Here is a 17,246-nt window from a genome sequence, read left to right as displayed (position 1 = left end):
GGGGGGGGGGGGTCGAAACCTCCCGGGGCCAAGGGGCGGAGCGGGGCGGGGCTTGGCGAGTGGCGCCTTACCCCGTGACCGTGTGCGCAGAGGGCGGGGGCGCGGACCGGCGCAGCCGCTCTGGAGCGCGAGTGGTGCCGGCGCTCGTCCTTGTCCTCGTGGCTCTTCTGCGTCCTTTCGTGATAGGAGACCAGGTTTTTGCAGAGAAAGTGCAAATTGGGTAGCGGGCCCGTATCTTCCATCTCTCATTGCTCACTGCAGTGTGCTTGTTTATGTTAAAGTAAGATCAGTCATCGTTATCTAGGGCGCCGTGAATCAGGCTTTCCCAGCACTCAGCGGGGCTTAACCACCGCGTGTGAGTGTGTGGCGCGGGGAGGGGGGGGCGGGGAGAAACACAGCTGTACACGCAATACGTATACGGCAGTTTACTCGGTAACAACGTTGGAGAATAACCTCACTCCCATAGGGAAGACTTGAACTCCCCCGGGGGTATTTGAGGTCAACTCCGTTACTAAGGGCCTGGAGGTTGTAAAGGTAACTTGAGGAAAGTAAGTTAGCCAGAAGGTATTCAAAAGCTTGTGAGATGGACCAAATGTTACATAATGAAATTTAATGAATATATGTAACATTGTTTTTAAGATCGTTTCTTTACCGAAAAAACAAAAACCCACAATTCAGGATTTCACAGCTAAAGGGCGAAAATTTCCATAATGCAGTCGACACTTGGAAGATTTTGTTGAGTTTTGGGTGTAAGAGTGTAAGTGGGGTATTTGTAAACCAGACTGAGACTGATTAGGATGGTGGGGGGGGGGACCATATTGATTCGGCAAACTTTGAACTCAGATTCTGAATGTCAGGTAATGAAACATGAATTAAGATAATTTTGAGATAAATAGTGCTGTTTAGCCTGGAGCAGTCTGGAGTTCTATGGTAGCTGACATGAAACATAGCATTTGGAAGGCTTACTGGTGGAAGAAGAATGAGATTTATTCTGTATAGACGAAAAGATAGAACTAGGACCAAATTAGTGAAAATTATTTGTAGATGGGTTTCAGCCCCAACACATAGAAGGCTTCTGTTTGGTTGCTTTTTGTTTTTTTAAGAGACTACTATCCCTAGAAAAGGGATAGTATTAAAAAAAAAAAAAAAGGCAGAGTTAGGTAGTAGGCAGATTAACTAGATGACATTCCAAATCTAGAGATTCTTTGAATTATGGCTTGGTAGGAGGCATGTAATTGAATAGAAAGCATGGTAACTGAATAACATTAAAAGAAACATCTAAACAGCGTAAAAGTAACAAAATGAAAAAATGTTTCAAGTCATGTATTTATAAACACCAAAGTCTTTTGATCCTATTATTCTGATAGATTTTCTGCAGTTATATAAAATTTTGACTTTTTTTCCCCTTTATCATTGCTTTTACTTTAGTACTTTACATATTTTAATATATTCCTCATCTTTTTCTAACAACTGTATAATCCTATTTTAGATTAACATCACAGTAGGCCTAACCATTCCCCTGCAGTTGGAAATTTGGAATGTTTGTGCGTATATATATTTTATTCATAATGTTCTGGTAAGTAGCCCTAGACCAATTATTAGGGGTTTTTTTTTCTCCTTTGAATTATACCCTTAAGTGTATTCACCAGAATGGCAATACCAGGTCAGAAGAATATGATTGTTTTGTGACATTATTTCCCAGTTGCCAACTTTTATTAATAATTTGCCCAAATTAACTGCCAAGTTTTTAACAGGAAAGAAAGAAGCCCCTTACTCCCACCCCAGTTCGTGTAAATGAATTATGTGTGTTCATTCCAGTGGTGTGTGGTTTTATATTAGTTTCAATTTTCTGTAAATAGAGTGTAGTTGGAATGGATAGAAAGTATGTAATTTGATTGAGTAGCTACATTTTAGAAGCATGTTTTTTTCTTTTCTTAAAGATCTCCACTGTCAACAAATATTTAATTCCTATTAAAGGCATTAAGGAAACTCAGCTTAAACCTTTTCTCCCTTAAATCAATAATATATAGTAACTTCCTCTTCAGAGCTGCTAAATATTTAAAGTGAGGACTGATTCTCAGAAATAGTGACAACTCTGATAAATATTTTTAAAACATGTATTTAAGTTCCATTACAATGTATCTATAGTTCTCATTGTGTTGCTTATTTGTTAGGAAACATGTTTGTAATAACTGCTTTATGAAAAAACTGAGATCTCTTTCATACTGGACAATGACAACTTAGCAGTTGAAGAATTTGTTCTGGAGTACTTTGGAAGAGAGCTCCCGCTGACCAGTCTCCTTCAGAGTACACTGTAATAGCCAATTACATTCATCTGTCTTGACTGAGCTATTTTTAGAATCTATACTTAGGCTTTTGTTGAAACAACCTGGAAGATCACTTTCAGCAAATGTTTAAAATGTCTAGGAGACCAAAAGTGTTTTCATTTTCTATCTGTGAAAATTAGAACAGAGTTACAGCTTACATTATTATTGCCTGTTTTTTCTTCCCTATTTATGTCTAGCGGGTTTTTTTGAAGCAGTTGGCTCTCTCATGATGACTCTGCATTCTTAGTAAACACTTGGAGATCCTTAATCACCATACAGTATTTACAGACAGCCCTTATCTATCAGAAACAACATATCTGTTTTTGTTTAGGTCACATGTGTAACAGTGAGTGTTTTAAGATAAATTTGTATGATTCTGCCTTTTGGAAGTATAGTCTATTCTGATACTCTGACCTTTAAAAGAAGCTTTCCCTGTTATATAAACTTTTAAAATAGAACAACAAAATCTTCCAATTCAAAAGTCAGAAACAGTTTACTTCTCAACTTAAAAGCTTGCTGTGAAACTTTGAATATAGTAGCTCTTCCCTCCTTGACCCTTTTTGCTTCTTTGAAACATAACGGTTTTGTTCCTAAAGATAAAGCAGTGAATCCCAAGAAAGTCGGTATTTTTTTCAGAGTAACACAAACATGTCAGAGCTCACAGCTTTAAAGACATTAGCTCTGTGTATCCAGAAAGGGCCAATTTTGAATGAAGAATTAATTTAGAAGTGGAAAAGTGTTGAAAACCTATATCCATAAGAAGACTTCTACAGGCATGTTTATAGCAGCCTTATTTATAATAGCCCCAAACTGGAAGCAACCAAAATATCTACCAACACGAGAGGGGATAAACAAATTATAGTATATTCAGAGTGAAATATTGGTTAGCAATAAAAGGGAATGAATTACTGATCCACTGGATGGATCTCAAAAACTTTATGTTGAGTGAAAGAGCTTTGGTTGTAGATATCAGTGGTGCGAGGATAGACTAGAAAGGGACAGGACAATCCTTTCTTGGGTGATGCGGTATTTTGCATGTTTTTACATTTTCAGTGGAGGCTACCAGGGTATTTTTAATTGTCACAGCTCAGAGCTAAACACTTAAGATCTGTTTATTTTATTGTGTGTAAAATGTACCACAATTTTTTTTTAAGGACATGGAACTAAAGGTGAGTTTTCTCAGTAGGAATATGTAAGAAATTACTAAGTTCAAACTAGAAAGTTGCATTTATTGATATGTAAATAATAGAGAGAATTTCTGAAAGATCAAAGAATTTTCTCTTAGACGGTTTTTGAGAATTTGGGAAAATAGTTACATAGTTCCTATAAGTTATAAAAGTTTTTTCCCTCCTCCTAGTTAGACCAACTATATTTAAGTCAGTGTAATTAAAGAATTAAAGATTACACTAGCCTTTGTGGAGAACAATTTCAGTCTCATTAAAACATTTTCTGCCATCTAACTACTTTGCAGTACAAAATTTCTCAAGTCATCAGGTATTTATTGAGTAGTTCGTCCAGGAAATGTTCTAGACACCAAAACACTGTTCCATTCATAATAATGAATGGAAAAAAGGTTTTCAAAGTGATCATTAATTTCATTTTATTGGCCTTTGGTCCTGAACAGTCTGTATTAGATTTTAAGTGGTAATAGTAAAACTATCCCTTGAAAATATTTTACTTTCCTCTTTTTACAATTCAGAAATAGAAATCATTTCTTTGTCTTACCTGACAAGAAAATACGTTATTAAATTATCAGCAACCATGTTCCAAACACTATTTTAATAGTATCAGTAAATGCCACCTTTTGAGAAGGCAAAAGTCTGTCCTAATTTCTTAGAATGTAATTCCTTATTGAAATCCATGTGTCTATGTGTGCTTTTACAGATGCTTTTATTGTAGTATTGGTTTATATATTTTGATCAGGAGTGATAGGTAGCCTGTCTTTATAAAAGTTTGAATCTGCCCTGTCTTAAACCGAATTCTGTTTCTCTGAGGAGATACTTTCTTTTAACAGTGTCTAAACTTTCAAAAAAATTTGTTAAAATTGCTTGTTACTCAGGTTGCTTTGAAATGTTCTTTTCTGTGTAGATTTTGTTTCTCTAATGGTACTGGTTCTTTCACTCTACCTTCTTAGTCTGTTGTTTATCTTAGTAGTGGGAAGTAGAATATTACAAAACGCATTTAGAGCCCTGCTTGGTATTTTAGTACTAGTGTGATCCGATTTTTTTTTTTTTTTAACTTAGGAACAGGTGTTTAAAAAAAACTGGAAACAGGAAAACTTCACTGGTGGAGGAAGAAGGTCTTCCTGAAGTGAAAAATTTGAAATAAAGGGAAAAATTTAAGGAAGTTTAAGCCTTTTACATTCAAATGAGTAAAAGCAAAATGTTGCCTGAGGACCTTTTTAGTGGATTGAATGTTGAGGTCAGCCAGTTCCATGTACTTGACTTAATTATAGCCAAAAATACCTACACCCCACCCTCTCCAGCCCTTGATCTGTCACACTGTTATCTTCTACTCCTGGCTTGTCTACTTCATTGTTTTTCATAGACGCACGGTCTTGCCCTAAATGAAACAGAGCTCTCCCGAGGAGGTCACTTCCCCTGCCTGTAGCTCTCTCAGTGCTGTCTTTATCTTTCCTTGTCTTTCTGGGATGAGGGGACGGAGAGAGTTGGCATCTTTTAGGCTCTGCAGAGCAATTTCCACACTGGACTGTTTCACTGTCAAATCCCTAATGTTTTGCTGCTAACTATTGACCTTTAGTCTCCCCCTTATATTCTTTAAGGTTGTTAACACCTTGTGTTTTCCCCTTTCTTTTGCAATGCTACACTGGTCTTTTCCTGCTTAAAATTGCTCTTTTTATGTTCTGTTCTGTTTTGTTTTGTTTTTAAATTAGAGACTAGTATCTCCATCCATCCAGGTAGTGAAACCAGAAGTCTGGGAATCATGAAGGAGCCTCTCTTCCTCCATATTTGATCACTCACCCGATCCTACTGATTTTACTTCCTGAGTTAGTGGTTGTTAAGTTTCAAGGCAAGTGAAGATTGATCACAGACATATTCTATGTTCCCAATGAAAGCATTGGACTATCTCCTCAAAAAATGTGTGCACGCATACAATGATCAGGCAGTTTTAGGGGATCCATTTGTCCACTTTAATGGCCACTGCCTTAATTTAAGTTTGCATGATTTTTTTTCAGGATTATTTCAGTAGATTTCTAACAGATTGTCTTGTCCTCACACTACCCGCCCTCTCTGCTCTTAACTCTGTCTCTCTACCAGTCCATTTACCATCTGATACCATAATTCCATCTGATTTCATAAATGAATAGCTTTCCATTTACATTAATATTCAGATATATCAATGTTCCCTTTTATGTACAGAGTAGATTATTACCTGCCTGTTGATTTTTTTTTTTTTTTAAGATTTTATTTATTCATTTGACACAGAATGAGAGAGAAAGCACAAGCAGGGGGAGGTGCAGTCAGAGGGAGATGGAAAGGGAGAAGCAGGCTCCCCGTAGGGCAGGGAGCCTGACATGAGGCTTGATCCCAGGACCTGGGATCATGACCTAAGCCGAAGGAAGACGCTTAACCGACTGAGCCACCCACGCTCCCCTCCTTTTGATTTTTATGATCTGGCACCTCATCACCTGTATAGTCCCCCTCCTATTTCATCATCTTCCAGCAGTATTTTGGCACTTACTTTTCATGCACCTCATATCTCTGTGCCTTTGCCTCTGCTCTTTCTTCTGTGTGAAATGTAGCCCCTCCTCCTCTAAGCCTGTGGACTCCTATACTCTTACTCATCTTTCAGAAACCTGGTTAGGTGCCAGATCCTCTCTGTAAAGTCTGCTCATCCCTGCAGAGTTAATCATGTCTTCTGTATTGCTTATTTATAATTGCACATACTATATAGCACTGTAATCCTTTTTGTAGGTCTGTATCCCATACTAGATGAAAAGCTTCTTTGGGGTAGGGATTGTGTCTTGTAATTTTTGTATCTTCACCTGTCATATCACTTAATCTGTCTGTGAGGTTTTATATTTCTTGAGGGTGCTTAATGTTTTTTTCTTAAATATCTTAAATAGAATTTTGTCTTTTAACTTAAACTGTTACTATTCATAAACCTTGAACAAAGGCAAACAAGTGCATACCTAATGGGAGTTACCTTAAATACCAGTTTAATGGAGTACAGACTCAATTCAGTTAAAAGTCATTGAAGTCTTGGCTTATGTTAGAGGGTAGGAGTGAGTGAGGAGACCGATATTTCCGTAACTGTAGTTTTAGGACAGAGTGCATTAGTAGCTTTCTTTTGCATAGTGCCTGGTAGTTTTTACAGAGGGATTTCCAACTTCATTCATTCATTCCTCCCAACGGTTCTTTGAAGTTGGAAGTTTCTTTACATGTACTCTTCCTTGTGCCTTGAAAGTTTTTTACTTGTTTTTGAGCCCCCAGCTTTTCCTTTAGGTCTTCGCTTGAAGACCTTTTTTCCCTTCCTGTCTCCCTTACCTAAAGTTGAAGTCAGCCTACTGCTTTGCCTGTAGGATAGTCTCTTTCTTTCTTATATCATCCTGTTTGTTTCCTTCATAGCTCTTATTATAGTCTAAAATTGTCTTGCTTACTTATTTGTTTGTTTGTGGTTATCTCCCCCTCTAAAATGTGTACCCTATGAGAGCAGGGACCTTTGTCATCAGCCTGGATCCCCAGCACCTAATGCAATATTTGGGATGTGGTGCGTACTTGCATTATTGAACAAATGAATGAATGATGTTGTTCCGTTTTATAGACAAAAGAAACCTGATTCCGAGTATATGAAAATCTGGATTTATACAACAGATAAACTGAATTCGTTATGTATTGAAATCCTGCTCTTGTGCCAGGCACCGTACTGAGCACTGGATACATAGAGACAAATAAGAAAGCTGCTACCCTTGTATTAGCACATTGTCTCCAAGTCATGGGTACTTTATTATATAGTAAAAAACTAAAAAGGAATTATTTAAGAATAGCAAAGAGATCAGATTTCTTAATCCAGTAATATCTAGTAAGTACTTAAATTGGTGAGAGAACTCAGAAAGAGAGGATTGTACAAGAGCAGACTTTTTAAAGTGATGGAAATAACCTGTATTTTGCTTTAGGTGGTGTTTATAGGTCTATATAGTTGTAAAAATCCATCAAATTTAACACTTAAAGCTCAACAGGCTACACTATAAATTATGACTCAATATAAAATCAAATAAATTGAAACAAGCATTATTTAGGCACTGAGGATACAGTGGTGACCTAGACAAATAAGGTGTGTGCTTTTGTAGATCTTACATTCTGATTGGGGGAGACGATGATGGATGTAGCCATTAAAATGCATGTTTCCAAATGATGCTAAGAAATTGGGAAATTTTCCTGATATAAAGTGAAAAAAGTAAATATGGACTGTATATACAACATAGTCTCAGTTTTAGTTTTTAAGTATTTAAAACATATATTTATAGAGCAAAAAAATTGTGAAATGTTATCAACTCTTGACCAATAGGATTAAAAGTTATTTTTTATACTTTTCTAAATTTTGTAAAATAAATGCTTTTTTTGATAATCCTGAACAATAAAAATAAAAAATAAAATGTACAAAATATACATTATACTCAACAATTAGGAGGTAATAGTTTTCCCCTCAGAATATCTAAAATATCTGCAGTAGCTCAACATATATCAAGCAGGTTCATAGGAAATAGCTATTGTTAAATTTTTTTTAATTTCTTGTTTGATTTTTCTGTATTTCATATTTGCTAAAAAATCAACCTTAATAAATATATTAAAATTGATTTAATTAAGCTTCATAGGCTGTATTATTTTTCTTTATAAAACTTTTCTATAGTTAAATTGAAGTTTATCAAAACTTCAAAAACTTACTTCAAAAAGTAGATTGCACTCAGACTGTTGTATTAATTATTACTTTGTTGTAGGAGATAATAGTACTTTTTATTACCATATTACCACAGAGTAATGTTTTACTGAGGAGTTAAGAGAACAACATATTTTGAAGTAGATTTTTAAAAGTATTGATGCCTTTTATTCTCTGACATTTGTGGACTAGGACAGGAAATGCTAAACTTAGGAATCTAAGTCAAGGTTTTCATCTTTAAATTCCTATTTATTTACTTTTTGACTTTGATTTAACCTCGCATGACTTTTTAATTTTGCAATATACAGAATAATACCTAAAGTTACTCTACATTTAATAGACATTTACTGAATAGCTACTACTTCAGAATATTTTCCTGGGTGTTGGGGTCGATAGTAATGTCAGACATTCATTTTCAAGACCTAGAAGATAAGTGTAAATAAATAATTACAGTACTATGTGGTGAGTGAGAAGGGGACTGACATTTATGCTCTGCATTCAATCATTTAAGTCATTCATAAGACACCTGTGAGGTATCTACTTTGTGCCAGGGAGAGTGGTAGGGACATATGAGTCAGCTTTATAAGCAGATGACAGTGGTGTGATAAAAGAAACATGAAGAAAAAGGGCTTGGAAGTACAGGAGGAAGTGATTGATTTTGCTTTGTGAAATCAAGGAAGACTTTTGGAGAAGGTGGTATTTGACCCTAATCTTAAGGGGTCTACACAAATTTGTCCAGTAGACTAGAAGTAGAAAGACAGAAGGAGTTCCTTATGCAAAGAACACAGGAGGGCAGCTACTAGGTAATAGGTTTGGGTGGCTTCAAGTATGTGAGAGATGGGAGCTGAAGCTGTCAAAGCAGCCATGCCAAGCTGTAGAGCTTTTACTTTATTAAATCAATGATCTCTAGCAGTGCCATCCGAAAAACATGATGGAAATGTTCTCTGGGCTGTCAGCTATAGTAGCCGCTAGTACCATGTCATGGTTGATCTGGTGATACGGAACTAGTTTGTCTTAGAAACTGAATTTTGAATTTTACTTAATTTAAATTTAAAGTTAATAGCTGTATGTGTGTATTAATCATGTTTTTTATTTTCTATATTTATGACGCTTTGACATCTTGGGGGCCAAGAAGAACCTACACCTTCCCAGGAGTAGCTAATTCCTAGAGAGTAACCACCTACCTGTGACCACACTTTTCATATGCAAACCACCTTTATCTCCTTTATCTCACTCTCACAGACAACGCCAGTATTTCTCCTGCGCTAATCACCCAGGGCTAAGTACTAGACAACTAGGGACTGACTACCCCAGTAGCCCAGAGCCCACAGAAATTATTCCTCCACCTTTTCCAGGAAACCACAGTAAAGATTTGTGCCGGTGCTTTCCTTTTGGCTTCCTCCTGACCAAACCTGGTACTTCCATATGTGGCCCTGTGTGGCGCGGCGTACCCCCTCTTGGGAATTACAAACAATAAACTTTTCTTTCAAGGCAATTGTCTCCTTGTCTGTCATCTTACCATACCTGGTTAAAATAAAATCCCAGGTACAAATCAAAGCAGTGTGGCTAGTGGCTACCCTCTTCAACAACAACTGATCTATAGATGGACCCCTTCTCCCCAGAAACAGTTCTTTTCATTTCCAGAACTTTAATGAATTATTCAGAGAATCTATATGGGGTGTCTCCACTTTGGTTATGAGAGTAGAACAGCCAACATAACAAGCAAGGTTCTTTTCCTTACAGAGCTTCATTCTGGCGACGAAAAGATTATATCCCCGAAGATTTCACCTATATACTGTTAGCTATAGAAATGTTACTTCAGCAAGTTGAGTTCGCAATATTTTTTCAAAGGAGTTGCTACCAGTCTCCATAATCTATTAATAAAAGTTATTTTATTACATATCTTCCCTGTGCTAGGCACTGTTACAGCTTCTATACATAAAATGTATAAATAGGTCGTCTCACTTAGAGCTCATAACAAACCTTTGGCATGGTGTTGTATCAAAAGTAGTTTCATTTTGGAAGAATTTGTATTAAGCCAGTCTTTTCTTTTAATACTTGAATAGTAAGAACAATTATGTCTGGGAGTAGTTTTACCAAAAGAAGAACAGATAAAATTTAAATGTATTGGATTTGATTCATGGTGACTGACAACAGGTTTTGGATTTATTGTCCCGTGCTAAACCTTATTAAGCTGTAGTTTACCCACCTGAAAAATGGGAATAATAATGATACCTACCAAATACAGCTGTTTAACACAGCTTAAGAGAGCTAAATAAGATAATATATTTGTACTCTTAGAATAGTCTGTTAACATTCATTAGCATGCCTTGGCACATAATCTTTAGTTTTTCTCTTTTTCTTGACTAAGTTATTTCTACATAGTGCTTAACAAGATACCAGGTAAGCACTCAGTGAAGATTGTCAAAGGATAACATTTTAAGAACAGAAAGGATTCTCTGCAGAGGCTTGGCACTAAGCAACATTTGATGAACGCATGCTGAAATGTTTATCTTGGTTTCCTTATGTCTTTGTCTTCATAGACATAGTGACCATTTTATTTATTCACTTATATTCCCTAAACCCCCCAAGACAGTACTTTGTAGTCCCGAAGGCATTTAATGAACACTTAGGGAATAAGATGTATCTAATAATGAGAACATTCAGTGTATGATAATTTTAGTTCTTTAAAATAGTAGTTTTTAGACAACATTTCTTAAGTAATCACTATGTCTTCCCAAAAATGTAAGCATTGAAGACATGTTCTGTCTGAAATCCTAAATCAAGAGTAAAATATTCATTTTTGGGTATTCTGTTGTATGATTTTAGACATGGAGGAAATGTTTTCTAAACCTATAAAATATATCACTTTTGTTTGTAATTATGGTGATCATTACTCCTGAAAAACAACCAAAGATAAACGCAAATATACTTAGTGTGAGGATAATGAAATAGGATATTTGACACAGGATCTATTTTTCAAAGTTTTGTGTTCCACTTTTACAGATAAAACAAGGTGGTCTCAGGTAGAGGTGGCTTGATTCTGCTATTTATATGTAGTGTTAGAGATAAGTTCGTTTGGAGATGCACATGAGAAGTAAAGGACAGGTAAAGGGTAAGCTCACGGACGCCCGCGCTGTTGGAGCTCTGTTAACGAGAGGGCCGCACGCTGTTAAATCTGTGCATGTTCAGTTTCAGAATGGCTTCGGTTACTGCCTTTCCTCGGTGTACTTGCTCTCCTTGGCTACCTTGCAATTCGTCCATTCCTCCCGAAGAAAAAACAACAGAAGGATAGCTTGATTAATCTTAAAATACAAAAGGAGAATCCCAAAGTGGTGAATGAAATAAACATTGAAGATCTGTGTCTCACTAAAGCAGCTTACTGTAGGTGTTGGCGTTCTAAGACGGTAAGACGTGCGCTCACACATACTCCAAAACCGTGCAGTTCAAGTTGCTTTGCTTCTGAAATCATCAGTTTCGAGGTTCTGGGAGATGAACGATTTTTCCACAGGGTTCAGTACTGAGCATCTATATTCCTAAATTAAAGTTTGCGTTTTATGATGGATATTGCCTTACATTAGAAAAGTGATGGCCTCAAGGAAGGATAGAAATCTGATGCTTCAAAGCTGATGTCTGCCACTGATAGTTTGACTTTGGTTGGGCAGGTTACTTAATCTTTAGTCTCTGATGTTCAGGATTTTTTTTTCCTGATAATATGTCAACATCATAGACATTTTTTAGGACTTAGTGAGATGCTGTATGTACAGTACCTTATATAGAGATGAGCTAATAAATGGCACCTATAATTAAGGATGACTTTTGATGTGGAAATAATGAGTATGGAGTGATAAGTATTATAAGTAGCTGGTGAGATTTGTTTTCTTCTAGTCTATGATCATAGGTTATTTGAAGTTTTAAGTACAGTAGTGTTCATCGCAACATTTTTTGTAATAGCAAGGTTTTGGAAATAATCTAGGTATCTGATAATGGGAATGATTAAAGTATGGTATAATACAAATTATGGGATATTAGGAAGCTATTACAAATCATGTTTTTAAAGACTATTTTAATGACATGAGAGCGTGATGTAATTAATAGGAAAAGCATAGTACAGTATGATCCCAGTTTTGTTTTCTAAAAAAGGAATACACGTAGTAAATGCAGAGGAAAAAGTATATCAAAATCTTGGTATTGTAACTTAGTGAATTTTTTAAGATGCATTTTTAAATTTTTTTCAAAAATTTTATAGTGTGTATGAGTTTTATAATTAGAAAACATGAAATAATGTATTTTGAATTTAAATTGCAATTGACCCTTGAACAACATGGAGGTTGGGGCAACCACCCCCTGCAGAGTCAAATCTGGGTATAATTTTTGACTCCCCCAAAACTTAATAGCCTACTGTTGACTAGAAACCCTACTGATGACATAAACAGTCAATTAACACATACTTTGTATGTTAGATGTATTAGTACTTTAATCTTACAATGAAGCAAGCTAGAGAAAAAATGTTAGAAAACCATAAGGAAGAAAAAATTCATTTACAGTACTGTACTGTGTATATTGAAAAAAAAAATCCATGGTTAAGGGGAGCCACACAGTTGACACCTGTGTTGTTCAAGGGTCAACTGTACATTCTTTTCAAATTTAAATAAATGAAGAGGTGAGCTCTAATTTGGAGTTCCACAGAGAACAAGAGCTTATTCTGATCCCTCTTTAAACGTGTTTGATTGACTCTTGGAATAATTCAAAGCTTTTTATTTAAAAATCTATATCAAGTAAAATATTATTTAAAATTGTTAGATTTGCTGTGATAGTGGAAAGTAGTTTGGTTAGACGTAGAATACACATTACTCAGGAAAGCTGATGATTTTTTTTCACAGTTATATACTTTATAAGAGTATTTAACAAATATTCCTACTTATTAAATCATTTTTAAAGTAACATTTGTAATTCTTTTTCCTTTCTAGTTTCCTGCCTGTGATGGTTCACATAATAAACACAATGAATTGACAGGAGATAATGTGGGTCCACTAATACTGAAGAAGAAAGAAGTATAATAGTAATGAATTAGGATTGAATTTAGTTGTGTGCTGTAAAATCTTATAACAATATTTTTTCATTCTTTGTGTATAGAAGATCTTTATGGTGGTCTTAATTATTGCTACTGGTTGAGTATTTCTGCCAATTTATTTTCTTGCTACACTACTGTTTATATTTGATACTTTGGATATTCAAACAATCATTTGTATAGAAATTAAATTGTACAACCCTTTCCTTCTTACTTCAAAGACTTAGTGTATCTTCCTAAGTAAAACCAACACTCTTGGTTTTAACTGACTGATAAAATTCTGTTTTTGGCAGTGGGTCCAAAGCTCTTCCTTTGAATATCAATATTTTCTATTGAATCTACACTTAAAGTTTTTTCCCTGCATACAATATTAAATATATTCTTTTTCAGTCCCCTTCTGTTTTGATCGTTTGAAGTGATTTTTCCTCTTGGCCTTCCGCACTTCGTTCTTTTCAGATCAGTAAGAAAAATATTGCTCTCAAGAATTACTGGAGTTTTTAAAGAGATAAATGCTTTGCTTTATAAAGACTGTGTCTAGTAAGTGTGACTGTCCCAATTTCAGAAAAGACATGAACTGGATATAGAAAGTTCCAAAAAGGAACAGTTATTTACATTATAAAAAATTCATTTACTTTACAAAAGGCTTGTTTGTGTTTGTTTATGTGTGTGTTTTATAAAAGAATCTTTGAACTGTGACTCAGTGACAGGGTGGGATGGGGTGGCAAGGGTACTTATACTAAACTCCAGAGCTGCTGCAATTTGAAGGCTAATTAGAAATAAACATAAAATATATCTGAATTCATATTAAAATGATAAATCAGTGTTCAAAATTGTATACATTTTTCTCTTTATAACAGTGTAAGCCAATAAAACATAAAATACAAAAATGTTGCAAAATAAACTTACTGGAGAATCTTTAAAACTTTTGTAAATTTTTAGCCCAAGTCTATTTAGTTTTATTGTATATTATTGTTCTTATATTAATAGCTATCCTTAAGTCTGTCTGTTAAAGGTACAATCCTGTCAGTTTACTGTGTCTTTTTTATATGAAAAGAAGGTACGGGAGGCAGACATATTTAATTCTCCCAATAATAATTGAAGCTAATAGCAAGTGTACGTACGAGACCCTGCACTAAGTCCAGTACCTACATTTGTAATTTATTACATGTAATGTCAATAGGTTCTATTGTGTGATCTTTGATCTTGACTCTTGTGACCAACAGCAGGAATTTTAAAGTTAGAGTTAGAAATGTAGTTGCGATTTTGAGAAGTTTTACAAGTTGTATGTACAAACTAGTTAATCTTTCCTCACGTGCGAAGAGGGAGAAATATTACCACCACTGTCACTACGGCTCTGGGTGTTCTTTCTTACAACCTTCTCTTCAATGCTCTTAAGAGGCTTCACAGTCGGATGAAGCAATTATTTTTCCATTGTTGATCACAAGACTTTGGGGAAGATCTTCCTTACCAAAAGTTTGAATATCCATGGTCTGTGGTCATGAAATGCTTTTCTTTAGAATTATTTACTGCAGCACAACAACATATATATGCTAGTGGTTCCCATATTTAAATTTCACAAGAGAAGGTAAAATTTCCTAAAAATATGGAGACTAAAATGAAATTATCAACTTTAAATTTTGTCAACTAAACATATAAAGAATTGAAAACTAATTATCTCATAAAAGATAACTTCAATACCCCAAAAGTATAAGGGCTATACTCTCAGAATAGTTTTTGTTCCCCACATTTTCAATTTTTAAAATATGTTAAAGAGCTGTGTCCAAATATTTTCCTACCTATGCAGATTTTTCAGAAGCCTGGGGCTGGTAGCAAGCTGTTATTTTAATGACTCCCTTTACGTAAGCATTATTACCAGTTGCTGTCACTTCCTCTTGTAAATTGACAGAATTCTACCATGCCTGCTTTAAAAAATGGGTATCTAATAACTGCTTCTGAATTGTTACAACAGAAGATAATAGCTCTTGAAATACATATCTTGGGTTTCTGGAACCTTTAAGAAACAACTCTATCACTGTCATGTGATTGTTTTGAGGCCTGCTTCTCCTTACCCAGGGAAGTGCTCCTTGCCTTACTCAGCAAATGAGCACCACCATTGCATAAATATCAGCTATCCAAAACTGTTGAGCAGGCTTGAGGTATTAATGACTCATTCGTATGGGTAATTAAGCAAGTTGTATTATGAAAACACCTTACATTTCAGCTTTGAGTTCAATGCCTCATATGATTCATTGAATTGCTTTTGTATTTTGTAACCTAATTTGTTAATAAGTTTATGGGAAGCTACTTAAGCCAGTTGCTGATCATAGAGTTCTACCTTCCTTATTGTGATTCCTATAGTTTTCCAATGGAAACATGCTGTCAGACCCTCCTGCAAAGAGTGTTTTAAAACTCTGCTGTTCAATAGGGTTCTTAAATTATGGTGGATGTTTTATTAACTAAGTACCAGAAACATCTAAGAATTGAGTGCCTCAGGTCCCCATCTTCAGAGTCTTCTTATTTTTACTTCACAACTAATTCTGATAAATTTGGTTATCTGGTTTCTGCTCCTAAAAAAAAAAAGAAAGAAAAGAAAAAAAGAAAAGTCAAAAGAATGGACAGGGTCTTGCCAGTGGCAGGTAAGCAATAAAATGTAACAGCTGATAGCAGGGGAGGGAACCAAACAATAAATTTAATTGAACATTAAAAGTGTCACAGCTTGAGAATTTAACGTAGGAGCCTGCACACCACAGTCCCTGAGCATCTCTGTGATGAGATTACCCAAGTGATGTTTCATTAGGTAGTATACAGTATTTAAGAAGGTAGGCTATGTGTTGTGTTTGGTGATACCAGTTTCCACTGCAAATAGTGATAAGTTTAGCACTTAAAGTGGTATATCCAGGTGGGAAATTTACGCAGAAAATATCTTGACTCATTCTTAAATATTTGGAGGGTTATAAGAAGTTCTTCTATTTGAAACATTTTTCAAGTTTAATGACAGTAATTCATACATAATTTAATTTTTTAAAGTATGAGGAAAACTAAAGGAACAGTGATGTAAGCCACACAAATCATGTTAGAGGACCTCCACCTTTGGGAGGATAAAATATGCTTGTTTGAAAACCACTCAGCGGCAGTTGCGTGACTGCCTGGATTGCTGGCCATGGCGTCCCTTTGCAGCAGAGGCTGGACGGCAGAGGGCTCCCATAACTGTTCTGTTTTGTTCTGTTTTAGCTATGCCGCATCTTCTGAAGTTGTGTTTTAGTTCGTCACGGTCGTCTTTTCCTGGAAGCTCGCTTTATTTTATCATGTTCGGATAGTGAATACTTTTATGTTCTGCAGAAATCCAGTTTAGTGGAGTCATGTTATAGCAAGCATTATTTTAATATAAGAAGTAGACAGTCCATATTAATTATTAGCGATTGTATTATGTCATATTAGTTACGGTCTTGAAGGACATTGAAAATCTGTTCAGGGAAGCATATTTATGTTGTTACTCAGAGATGACATCACCCTCTAATTGTCCTTTGGTTTAAATATTTGATTCTTTATTACTCAGCCATCAGAACGATTACCCAACATTTGCAGCCACATGGACGGGACTGGAGGAGATCATGCTAAGTGAAATAAGTCAAGCAGAGAAAGACAATTATCATATGGTTTCACTCATTTATGGAACATAAGAAATAGCAGGGAGATCTGTAGGAGAAGGAAGGGAAGAATGAAGGAGTAAACAGAAGGGGGAATGAACCACGAGAGACTGGACTCTGGGAAACAAACAGAGGGCTTCAGAGGGGAGGGGGGTGGGGGACTGGGATAAACTGGTGATGGGTGTTGAGGGTACGTATTACATGGAGCACTGGGTGTTGTACTCAAACAATGAATCATGGAATTTACATCAAAAACTAGGGATGTACTGTATGGTGACTAACATAACATAATAAAAAATTAAA

The 17,246-nt window shown here is 35.6% G+C and overlaps 1 protein-coding gene across 1 annotated transcript in view; it reads left to right on the top strand.

Annotated features, from left to right (window-relative positions):
• The window catches only part of CISD2 (CDGSH iron sulfur domain 2), a 14,230-nt gene extending 300 nt beyond the window's left edge, over positions 1-13,930 (top strand). The window contains exons 2-3 of the mRNA XM_040624963.1: positions 11,418-11,632; positions 13,196-13,930. Coding sequence (XP_040480897.1) covers positions 11,418-11,632; positions 13,196-13,285 — 305 coding nt within the window. The 3' untranslated portion in view covers positions 13,286-13,930. The remainder of the gene's footprint in view (positions 1-11,417; positions 11,633-13,195) is intronic.
• Positions 13,931-17,246: the final 3,316 nt, after the last annotated feature.

This window comes from Ursus maritimus, unplaced genomic scaffold, assembly GCF_017311325.1.
Source record: "Ursus maritimus isolate PB19 unplaced genomic scaffold, ASM1731132v1 scaffold_8, whole genome shotgun sequence".
NCBI classification, from domain to species: domain Eukaryota; kingdom Metazoa; phylum Chordata; class Mammalia; order Carnivora; family Ursidae; genus Ursus; species Ursus maritimus.
The sequence above is the reverse complement of the archived record's forward strand: the minus strand, read 5'-3'. Positions and strand labels throughout refer to the sequence as shown.